Genomic DNA, 12,592 nt, shown 5'->3' with positions numbered 1-12,592 from the left:
AGAATGTTGGGACTAGAGTCAGGAAGACCTGAGTTGTAATCCGTACTCATATGCTTACTAACTGTGTGACCCTGGGCAAGTCACTTAACTTCTGTTTACCTTAATCCACTGGGGAAGGAAATGGCAAACCACTCCAGTATCTTTGCCAAGAAAACCTCATACTGGGGTCACAAAGACTCAGATGTGACTGAACAACAGAGAATAAATGGGGGAGAAAAACTACTTACACACTACCAACTTCTTCTGAAATAGGTTCCACCCACAGAGTAGACAAGGGGAAAATATGGTGTGTAGAGAACTACAAAAGAAGACAAAATCACACAGAGTTGACTGAGTCATTCAACAAGCATTTACTTATAGAGCACCATGCTAGGCCAGACAATATTGACAGGCATGGCCAGCTACTACAAGGGAACAAAATGTCCCTGTTTCGGGAACTTTACACTGCTTTGGGGGAAATAACGAACAGAGAAAAGTGAACACGAAATATGTACAATGTAGATACAAGATAACAGAGGAGGCAGGAGAGCAATAGGATATAGGCCACAGGTAGCATCTGAGGAAAAATTCATTCCATTTTGTAACTGATTCTATTCTGTACCAACCACTGACATTGTGTGTAACTGCTTCAGTCACGTCACTTTGTCTTTGAGTTCAGAAGTTCACAGGTTTAGAAGTTTAGCCTTCCTCTCTGAATTAACTTTAAAAGTTCAGTTTCCCTATAAATCACTCTAATTAAAAGAAATCTGTTATCTCTATTCCACTAGTTGTCCTTTAAGGAATTCTGGTTTGTTATTCACGTACCACCAACTAATCTTGCAGGAGGACACAATCAATGAGCAACAAGATGGAAGGAGGGAGGGTTGCTAGTCTTGCATATCATATTGTCCCCCACATCTATGACGCTTCTGACTTTGTAACCAATCATATGATTTTCCCCATCTATGATGCTGCCTTCTGTTTTTTTTTTTTGAATTATTCTACTATTGTAAAAATGATCTGTCTGCCCTCATTTGGGGTCTTTTTGGCTTATTGAGGAACTTTTTAATTTTATTACCTCTTTTAGGGTTACTGCTAGCCTTACCAATAAACTGAACATGCACAGAACTTTGTGCCTCAATTTACCTTAATTCAATTGTGACACCTGGCAACCATGAAGGGATTGGGGGAGGAGGCTGATCTTGGAGCACTGTCTTAGGAGAACCCCCTTCACAGTGCTATGGCTAAATTTTCACAGGGTGGAGCAGTGGTGTGAGTTTCTATACAGAGGACTACACCAGAGACCTTACCCACCCCTCAGTTCCAAATCTTCTGAGCCAAGGTAAGGCCCCCACACTCTGGGGAAGTTGCAATTTCGCTTGTCTGTCTTACTGTTCTGTTTGTGTTTAGTACAACTGTTTGACAATAAGTGACAATTATATAGTCAGGGAACCCCTCGCCCAGAGCATAGTTGATGCCCCTTTAAGAAGTGGTTAGGGAAGCCTGGAAGCAGGGGATTCTTCAAAGTTAAAAAAAGGGGGTAAATTCAAGGCCTCTCACTCCTGTTAGCAGGAGGGGAGGTTAAATCCTGGGCCTCCTGCTATAACTGGAGAGTAAGAACTGAGTGACACTTCTCATTCAAGAAGGAGTTGGGGAAGCTCAGATTCTTCCCAGTTGGAAAAGGGGGTAACACAACATAAAGAAAAATTAATTTAAGATACATAAGAAGACTCCCAAATTTGGCCTGAAAAGGAACTTCTACTTGTGGACACCAATTTTTAAGTATCAGTGTGCTTGTATCTATCTTGTCACATTTGTTTTTGTAAGTCAAACTAGTTTGGTTTTTTTCTTGGGGCCTGGTCAGCTGAAGGAGAAAGAGTGAAAACTTGTTTCTTCTGAAACAAAATCTTTCTCTGTCTATTAACTCTGGGCAAGGCAGAAGGCAGACAAGAGATATGGATAAAAGGGAATCTTTGTTCCCAGTGTGCTAAAATTTATGGCACCATAAACTAATTAGAGATTAAATTTGTGACTGAAATGTAATTTCTCTCCTGTGAATTTCCAACGTATGACTTCAATGTTTTTATAAATGCTGAAATGTTTTAGTGAGTTTTGTAAACCTCTATTGACTTCGTTTTAAGGAAAAAATGAGACCAGAACTGTGAAAGTTACAGGGAAACAAAATTTAGATCTTTTATAACTCTATCCCAGGAAAGTGACAGATTTATTGTCTTAGTGCAAGAGGGAAGGTAATTTCACTGACAAAAGAGAACCAAAGCTAGTTTGAAAACAGTAAAGTATAGACAAGCTTTTCTTTTGGCTTGAAAGGGAAGCAACATACAGGTTGAAAGTCTGGTAGAATCAAAATGAAGGTTTGTTTTTTTTTTAAGAATGGGGGAGATTAACTTCTGGCCAAGATGGCCACCTGAAATAGGGAAGACAATCCAGCTCTGACATACCTACTCTAGCAAAAACCTAAAAACCATACCACATGGAATGATGATCAAGAAATTCGATGAAAAAGCTATAGCAAGTGACTTCTTCCACCCCTGAAAAAAGGTAAAGGGGTTGCTCTCCCAGTGTAACCAGAGATGGGACACAGACATGCAGCCTGTAAGGTTCTGTATCCAGAAGCTGCAGAAGCAGATTTCCACCACAGTGGGGGACACTGGGAGCTACCAGAAGTGGCAGTGACCAGCATGGTTTCAGCTGCACTCTGACAGGGACCTCCTCAAGCGATGGTGTTCTGAGTTCCCTAGCATTCTGTGCTGGGATGGCACCCTGACCCTTAAACATCCAAGGATGTTTAACCCTAGGAGGGTTTAGCAGTGCTAACTGCCCCACTCAAAAGCACTGCAGGAAGCTGAATCTGGCTCTGGCACAAAGACTAAATTCAGGAAATAAGCTGGAGACATCAATAAACTGAAGAAGGCACTGACCATTATAAAGAATTGTTGCAGAGCCACAGATACCTTAAAGTCCAACTATCAAGGAGAAAATTACTCCATAACAACTCCAAGCAGAGATACAAAGGAAAATGGATTTCCCACATGGGCATGATTAGAAGTGAAACAAGAGCTAACATATAAAACAAAAGCTATAAAGAAAAGAAATGGAAGAATAAATAATTTATAACAGATACTAGTAAACTTTGCCCAAGTGATAGGATCCTTGAATCTTAGAATGGACCAAAGAAAAATCAATTATCATGAGATAGCCAGAAGTTTTAGAATAAAATCAAAAGGTTGAGAAAGTAGGAGAAAATGTAAGGTATCTGTTATCAAGAACAAATAACCTGGAAAACAGATCAAGAAGACAGTTCCAAAAAAGGAGTTCAAGTGCCAAGGAATCATAGTCAAGATCAAACAAAACCTAGCAGTTTCCATTATAAACAAGAGATCTTAGAATACAATATATCAAACAGCAAAAGAGATAAGCTTACAACCAAGAAAAACTTACCCTGAAAAGCAGAACATAACACTTTAACAGAAGAGGACTTTTATGCTTTCCTGATGAAAAGCCTAGGACTGAGTGCAGACTATGAATGTGAACAAGAGAGTCAAGAAAAACCTAGAAAGGTAAATATGAGCAGCTGGAAGAGGCTATATGATGATGGCAATGTTAACATTCTAACAGAAGAAATGTATCTCTTTTAAAAATCTTATTGTTACTTTGAAGGTCATTGACTTAAAACAGGCAAAAAAGGAGGACCTGGGAGTAGACTGGATCAGTTCTGAAGGCAGTGGGGGAAAGAGAAGGTGTAAAAGGAATACATTAACGTAGAAAGGAGGAAGAAGGGGGGTGGAACTTGCTATTTCTCAAAATTGGGAGTGTGTAAGAGTAAATAAAGAGGAAGGAAAGAGTGGCAGGGGCAAGCATCAGACAAATCTCTAATCAAACACATACACACAAACACATATGCACAGTTTGGTGCAGAAATACACAAAACTCAACAAGGAAACAGGCAGGGAGAGGCGGAAGAAGTTAAGAGACAGAATAATACCTGGGAGGGAAGAGTTGCAAGCAAAATAAACTTCCTCATCTTGAAGAGGCAATTAAAAGGAAAAAAGAAAAGCAAACAACTAGAAGCTAAGGGGGTCCCCATCAAATGGAGAATGGCTGAACAAATGATACACGCATGTAATGGAGTATTCCTGCACTGTAGGAAATGAAGGACATTTCAGAAAATCCTACAAGTATGAAGAGATGCAAAAAGCATGAACTGAAGGGAGCAGAACCAGGAGAACAATTTATTCTAGGACAACACTGTCAAGAAAAACAACCTTGAAAGACGTAAGAACTCTAATCAAAGCAAAAACCTACTACTTCTCCAGAGGACTGATCATAAAATATGTTACCCACTTTCTGTTGGGTGCCAAAAAAGACAAATTTTTGTACATGCCCTGTGTGGATTTGTCTTGTTTGACTATGCTTACTTGTTAGAAGGGTTTCCCCACAACTACTACCATTTTTAGTTGGGAGATGAAGTAAGGCTATAGTTATATTCCCCCAAAAGAGGGCCATCAAAACATTTTTAAAATGCACAGAAAAGAAGGAAGCAGGACAGTTTTAAAAGTAACACACTGAATTTATTACATAATTTTTTAAAAAGCAAGAGGTATGAAATAAAAACTCAGTTTTATATACAAGCCTCTTTTTGTGTTCTGCTGTGTACAGAAATGCTCTTTTGGGAGTATTTAAGTTCAGAATAAGAAAACAAACAAAAAAAATAACGAGGGAGATCTGGGCATATTTGTAAGCAGTTGGGAAGGAGTGGATCAGAAGGGACTGAAAGGAAGAGTGGATAAGGCGAGACTGAAAATTACAAAGAAAGAGGAAGATAATTGAATGGGAAGCTCTTCTTGACGAAGGAGAGGATGGGATCGAGAGCACAGCAGGAGTTGGGAAGGAGCTGGAGATGTTACTGAGGTGAGCTGAAACAAAGGACTGAGGAGAAGAGTTCCATTGTGGATGGCTTCATTTTTCAAGGGAAGTAGGGGATGAGAACCTCTGCTGAGAAGGATAAGGCAGTAAATGGTATGGGTAGCTTGAGAAAAGAAGAAATGGTTTGGAACAGAGAATAAGAGAGTCAATCAGGGAGGAGAAAAAGACCAAGGGCTTAGATGAGACCAGGTAACAGTTGTACTGGACCCAGCTACCCACAATCTAGCCTATCACATAAATGCCAAATGTAATTAAACTAAACATTTCTATGATCATTCAATGAATTAGTCCAAAGTTTTTGGCAATAAAAGCCATAGATGTTTCAAAAAAAACCCAAAAAATATTCATATCAATTAAGATAGGCATGGTGTTCAATCTACTAGAATGTGTCTTAAGAGGCTAGGATTTTGGCTTACCTGAGCATGGACCAAAGAATCATTAAAGAGAATGAACCAATTCACAGAGAATCTACCAGCATGTTGTAGAGACAATGCTCGATTACTACTCTCACAGATTAGCCTACGTTCTGGCTTCCTCAAGGAATCCTGTGATTAAAGTGAAAATGCAAAACAAAATGCTTCAGGAAAATTTGAAAAAGATTTATAAGTAACCTATAAACATATTACAAAAGATGAAACAAAAAAAACGTGCTAATCAAATGTAAAATAACTGGTTAGATCTGAGAAGGATTTTAAGGTTTTTGTAAAATTAGAGATCACAGAAAAATAAAAAATTCACAAGGACCAAACAAAATGTGTGTGAAATTAAATAGGCTACCAAGCAAACAGATATTGATAGAGACTTTGCCATGAAATTTAGGCATCCTAGAATAGATGTCATTGTAGCATCATCATCATAAACAGTAGGGGGTGGGGTGAAGAAAATTACAGCAGTAATTATGAAAATGCCTGCTGTTCGCAAGGTGTGACAGCAGGTGCTGTACCGTCATTTTCCCAGGGAAGGTCTTCCAGAAGCCCAGTGTGTATTCTGCTTCCTTCCTTTTCCTGCCGAGATGGAGAGCAAGAGTCTCATAACAAGAGCTGGAATCCTGCAGTTTCTGGTACTCTGGAGATGTCTAAAGGTCAACAATTAAGAAAAAATAAGTAAGAATATGAACCAAGTCATCCACAGTCTAAGCCAATAGAGGCAATCTGAATACACAATTTACTTTAGGGAGACAATTCATACTAAGAACAGTGGTGGGTTGGCTGTGTTTTAGGTAGCGATTGTCAGAAATACTAAATTCTACTATGTAGCTATTAGTATGAAGTAGGGATGATAACCTGAGGGGAAAGGGAGAAGGTGATGACAGGTATTTGTCAGAAAGGAAAACAACGGAGATACACTGTAAGTAAAGAGATATTGGCTGAAGAACATGAGGAGTGGGGCCTTGAGGTAAAACAAAAAAGAGAAAGGTGGTGGTGTGTGTTGGGGGGTATTTCTACCTCATATAGTTAATAATCTAGGTTTCTGAAATTTGACCAGATACCAAATAAACTTTAGAGAAACTAATTTGTGAATCTTACACTGTCTAAGGTAGTAATGAATTTAAAAATTAAATGTTTTGATTTAAGCAAAGATAGTAATTAAGACAATTTATAGGAAATAACTTCAAATAGGTGGTATTAAATGAGAAGTCGGAAGCTTGTAAACAGATTTTAAATACAGTTGTTTTCAGGAGCAAGCCAATTTAACCTAATGAGTGGACGTACTATGCAGGAAAGATTTCCATTAAACTGAATGTTACAACTGTGAGGCTGTCCAGGATACTATTTCTTATTGAATGTCAGGAGTTTGGGCAGCTCAGTCATGATTAATTGATTAGGATTTCAAAGCTGAGTTAGCAGGGGATGCAACTTGGGGCATCTCAGTATTGTAGCACTGGATGACAAAAGATTTTGAGGAGATAAAATAGCAAAGGCCCCAAAGAGTGGTTACAGGGTCATTCTAGGGGAGTTACATCTTCTGGAAGTGGGATACAGATCCCAAGTCCTTAGCAGATCCATTGAAGTCATGGCTTCTCTGGACTAGTACCAAACCACTTAGAACAAGTCCACCTCTGGAGGTGCAACACTGCTGATTTTTATGATGAAAGCTGACCTAGCTGAGATTCCTAAGCACTTCTCCAGATAGTGTTGAGGTGAAGTTTCAGCATGCACCTGGGCTAAATTGTGACTTGCAGTCTAGAGGCTTGCTGGGATGTGCCAAAATGACACCTGCTGGGCCTTTTCAGAGTAGAATGGGGTGAAGGATAGCATATACTTTAATTAGGTCTGAACTACAAACATAACATTTGCATAAAATGATGACAATTAGTACTAAGGTGAGAGATACTATGAAAAGAAATCTTCTGCAAATTTACCAAGAATTAATGTCATTACTAGGCTATATTTAGTCATGTAAAATTCAGCATCAACTTAGTCTAATTAGTGGCCTTGTGGAAGCAGAGTACATATACGGAAAAGAAACTAGAATTCCAAGTCCTTAGGTATGTCAAAAGAAAAAGAGCTTACCACTTCAAAACAAGTAGCAAGCTTTAGCAAAACTCGAGCATAATTATGAAGACGTCTTATTGGCAAAAAAAACAAAGTGTTTAGCACTTCCACCAATTGGATGTTTTCATCATTCACCTCTGATAAATCTTGTAATAACTCCTGGTTTTTATTTAAGAAGTCACTAGAGAGAGAGAGAGAAAGATTTATTTATTCAAAAAATACTTGAATGCCTACTCTCTGCATATTGTTGGTACAAGAAAAATATCTCTTTTCCTTTTTCCCACCATGAAATAGATAATGTGATACATTGAGACTGTAGAAGAAAGGCAAAAACCACAACTGCCTAACCCTTGATACAATTAAAAGAGTTTTGTTCATAGAAATTTTATTATAAGTTTGGAACTTTTTTGTGGTCTTCTGATACTGACAAACTGCAGGAAGTTAATCTCTGAAGAAGTCATTTGATCTCTCTAATTTTATTTTAATAGGATTTTTTTTTTGTTTTGAAACCTGGCTGGCTAAATTATACAAAACTAGATAGGATTAGAATAATGAATTTAGATAATAATTTAAAAATCAAGAATAATATATCACACTTTTAATAAAGTACTAACTAAAAGAAAATTAGAATATTCTAAAAAGATTTTTAAAAAACATTTTAGTTTGGTAATCCATATATATGAACACATTTGAAAAAGAAATTCCAGAATTCATTCTTCTTCATTAGTATGCCTCAGAAAAAAGTACAGAAAATACAATTAACTGAAAAAAAGATGGTATTGAAATTTTTATTTTTTATGATTTTCTCTATGCCTTCTTTGATTATAAAATCTCTCCTTAGCTGTACCTCACTCTGTTTTTTTGCTTTTAAAAATATATTTAGACCAGTTATCCATTTGGAACTTAAATATACATATACTGCAAGGTCTAAAGCTATTTTTTTGTTTACTTGCTTTTCAGTTTTCCCAAAAATACTTGAAGTCTTTTCCTCAGTAATCTGTGTTCTTGGGTTTGTCAAAGACAATTAATATGGATAGAAAAAGAAGGTAAAGGAAAAAATACATTTAAATCCAGGAGTCCTGAAAAAAATTCTGAAACATAAGATATGTAGGTAACTGAAAGTCAAGAGGTAGGCACTAGAAAATAAATGGTCAAAGCACACGAGTTAACAGTCTTCAGAAGAAGAAATGCAACTGTCAACAACCATGTATAAAATGCTCCCAATACTGAGTGCAAATTGAAGTAACTCATGTTTCATTTCATACTCAACAACAACATGCTATTTGAAAAGAAAAGAACACTCTAAGGCCCAGGTACACAGAGGTTCCACTTAGATTATAGGCATCACAATAACACAAATCACATGCAATGTCAAAAAATGTCAAAAACCCTTTAAGCATAAAGATCTATTTATCCTTGAAATGTTCTGTAACACTATATTTTCTTTGGGAGCAAAAGACACAATACAAAGTTAACTTTTAGCCAGAGGTTTAAGATTTAACCATCGTTGACCCTAACAAGACAGTTAGAAAAAAAAGGCAATGTCCCGGTTGAGAAAAAAAATAAAAGATTATGAATCACTACATATAATTCTGGTTTATTTGTTTACCTGAGTGACCAAGAAAGATAGATTTTTTCTGAACACTAAAAATATAAAAATAATTTCATATAGAAACACTTCTGGTTTCTAAAATAAATATTGGAAGAGATTTATTTATTTACTTACATTGCTGGCTTGGCAAGAAGCTGGAATCCTCCCATAACTACAAAATTTGTAATAGATGTGCAATACCTTTAACAGATAAGAAAAATATACATATCATTGTTAAGATCAGAATTTTGACAGGTCAGAAGACAGTTATTTCTCTTGGTACTTCAATTAAAAGTTTTTAAAATGTTATAATACTGACATTTGTGAATGGTGGAGTATTTGTTAGTGGTGGAGGCCACTCATTTGCTAATATAGAGTAATCAGAGGAAAAAAACATATACAGGCAGGTTTGTTAAAACTGAAAATTTAAGCATATCTAAAAGTCATATATCTAAGAGCTAGAGTTAATATGAAAATGTAGTCACAATTATATGCAAACATCACTACAGTGGTGAATAGGCAGTAGGACTAAAATATGAGAAACTGTAACTTCTGAAATTAAATTTTAATCTAAATATTCAGGGTTATAGTTTGATTTTCCCCATTAAAATTTCTTTGGAAAGGGATGATAATGAGATTCAAAAAAGCTATTTTGAACTCTTATCAGCAAGACTAATTTATATGAACCTAGGAATTATATATACATATAGAACTTATAAATTATTTTTTATCCATAAACATAAAATTAAAAAGCAAGGTGAGACACAAAATAATGATAATAATAACTAGCATTTATATAGTGCTTTAAGGTTTGTGAAAGACTTTACAAATATTATCTTACTTTATTTTCACAAAAACCCTAGGAGGTAGGCGCTATTATTATATCCACTTTACAGAGGAAGAAGCTAGAGAAGACAGAGGCTCAGTGTCTTGTCCAAGGTCACACAACTACTAAGTGTCTGAGACTGGATTTGAACTCAGGTCCTCCTGACTCCAGATCCAGTCCTCTAGCCACTGTGCCACTGCACTGCCTCTATAAAAGTAGTGGGGACTGTCTGTAAACAAAAACTCGGAATTAGTAGAAGAAAAAACAAAACAATTAAATGAAACAGAGAATAAACAGAAAAAATTAAACTCCTCCAGTACAAGTAGAACTTCTTACAGAAGGGTAAAAAATTAACATAATTAGGATAAATGTTCATATTGGTGAATGTGTCCAGAGAACATATTATAATCTTCTGAAATATTACAGTACGGCTTCAGTGATTTTGAAATAGAATTTTCATGTCTATGATGGGCTTAAAAAGAAAATAAGCTAATGCATTTTCTATTTGGAGAGTATCTCTCCAAGTAAAAACTGCTAATACACTCAATTTTGCTTAAAACAAACAAAAAGCATATGGAAGGTATTATTGATTTGATTCTAAAAAACTTTTGAGGGATTATTTAAAGCCCAAAGTTCGGACTTTGAAAAGATATCGATTATCAATCTAGTAAAAAGATAAATGTGTTCAATTCTCATGTAACATGTTGATACAAACAAAAGAAAAGAAAAATTTCAAGTTAAAATTGCTAAATCCATTTGGTGGCATTTGGAAAACATGAGAAGAGTTAAAATGTATCTGCATTCTTAAACTTTACTTGATTTAAAAAAACAGAACAAAGCACACACAAAGGAATGTTGTCCAAGATACCAGAACAGCTCCACATTTATAGACAGTAATTGGTTATAAAAATGGTTTTCTTTTCAAATTTGAGTATAACTCACCCAATGGAACAGAATCACTCATGTCAAAACCAGATCCATTTGCTAAGATTTATTATAATGTATACTGTATCTATATTTAGCATTCTTGGTATCATCTATAATATCATGCTACAATATAGATTTTTGGGGGGGGGGAGTGCTTACATAAGAACTAAAGTCTTCATTCTTCTTTAATCATCAAAAAAGTTTAGTCCTTATATTTCTCCCCTCTAAACAAAACTAAATTTTAGTAATGCAAAACAATAGGTGGCTTAACATTAAATTACTGCTTTGCAATTTATATTACCTTATGTCACTCTCCCTAATCTAGTCTCTTCTGATTAAGGAGCTGTTCTCCTTGGAAGAATAACCCTGCAGAGATTGAACATGACACGGGACTGGATACTTGCTCTGTATAACTATCCAAGAAGAGACTTGCATGCTTCAAGATGGCCAAACTCCTGGCTTCCTTAATCCCATGAAGGAAGCTGCTCAGTGAGGCTCCATGCTGACCAATCAGGTAACACAGCTTGCTGAATCTGCTTGCTACCTCCTGCAACAGCTGGACGGTGGTGGTAGTGCCCAAGTTTTCTGTAACAAAAAACAATACAATCTATATAGATATATAGTGCTTACCAGACAATGCAATTCAGGGCCAAATATTTTTCATCATATTATAAATTTGTTCTCAAAAAAGCTTGTCATTTAATGACTAGCAAGAATAAAATATTGGTAATCAGTGCATGAAGCATTTTCTTTTTTTTTCTTTTTTTCAACCAGTTGTTCAACTTTATTTTTTTTTTACTTTTTAAATCATTATTTATGTATTTAATATTTTTAGTTTTCAGCATTAATTTTCACAAGAGTTTGAATTACAAGTTTTATCCCCATTTCTACCCTCCCCCCACTCCAAGATGCCTTGTTCCCCAGTCAACCCTCCCTTCTGTCACCCCACTCCCCCCTGCATCCCCTTTTCCCTTACTTTCTTGTAGGGCAAGATAGATTTTTATGTCCCATTGCCTGTATATCTTATTTCCTAGTTGCACACATGAATTACTTTCAACAAATGGTTATAAAGCATTTGAAATACAGATGGCCAAACAATATTTATAAGTAAATACAAGGCAGACTGGGGAGAAAGAAGTAAATCAAACCTTTAGTAAATTTCCCATAAAAAATTATCTAAAGAGATTAGAACACTGAGGATTTGGGGCATTTCCACTTACCTATACCGAGGAGGGGCCTGAGAATCTGGGATTTAATATCACTTAGTTTTGAGTAGAACCGTCTTTCTGTAGTAGCCAACTCATGTAGACTGGCAATATATCCCATAATATTTTTGTCCACCAAAGCTAGGCAGCTGTTCTTCCCTGCTGTCACACTGCTTATGTACCCAAGCTGAAGCAAAAGGGCAGAACAAGATTATAGACTGAGCATATTACTTACTCATGGAGGGAATTATTCAAATTGCCTTTTGTTTCTTTTTTGTCCAGACCTGTGATGTTACTGGTATTGTGATTTTACTAGTATTTTACTGGTATTAATAATTCCCCGTGTGGAAACTCTCTTCCCCTGCCCATAGTCTTAGCAAATTGCATGAATCACTAAGAAGCTGAGTGACTGGCCTAGGGTAACAGCCAGTGTGCATCTGAGATGTGACTCGAAATTGGGTCTTCTGACACTAGGCCAGTTCTCCCTATCCATTAAACTATACTATCTCTTTTGAGTCACATTAATCATAGGATCACCTCGTAGACTGGACTTGGGACGACATAAAAATAGGCACAGTGAGATAATTTTGAGATATATCTCAGGATCCTTTCTCCTGCGTGGGAG

At 36.3% G+C, this 12,592-nt stretch overlaps 1 protein-coding gene across 3 annotated transcripts in view; it reads right to left on the bottom strand.

The window, feature by feature from the left end:
• The window catches only part of ALS2 (alsin Rho guanine nucleotide exchange factor ALS2), an 80,227-nt gene that overhangs the window by 23,918 nt on the left and 43,717 nt on the right, over positions 1–12,592 (bottom strand). For all 3 annotated transcript variants that reach the window (XM_036753947.1, XM_036753948.1, XM_036753949.1), the window contains exons 10-16: positions 11,983–12,154; positions 11,167–11,347; positions 9,145–9,210; positions 7,437–7,599; positions 5,867–5,998; positions 5,340–5,468; positions 228–298 (exon numbers count right to left, since the gene is read on the bottom strand). In XM_036753947.1, coding sequence (XP_036609842.1) covers positions 228–298; positions 5,340–5,468; positions 5,867–5,998; positions 7,437–7,599; positions 9,145–9,210; positions 11,167–11,347; positions 11,983–12,154 — 914 coding nt within the window. The remainder of the gene's footprint in view (positions 1–227; positions 299–5,339; positions 5,469–5,866; positions 5,999–7,436; positions 7,600–9,144; positions 9,211–11,166; positions 11,348–11,982; positions 12,155–12,592) is intronic.

Source organism: Trichosurus vulpecula, chromosome 4 (genome assembly GCF_011100635.1).
Source record: "Trichosurus vulpecula isolate mTriVul1 chromosome 4, mTriVul1.pri, whole genome shotgun sequence".
Taxonomy (NCBI): Eukaryota; Metazoa; Chordata; class Mammalia; order Diprotodontia; family Phalangeridae; genus Trichosurus; species Trichosurus vulpecula.
Note: the sequence above shows the minus strand (reverse complement) of the source record. Positions and strands in the feature narration are given on the sequence as shown.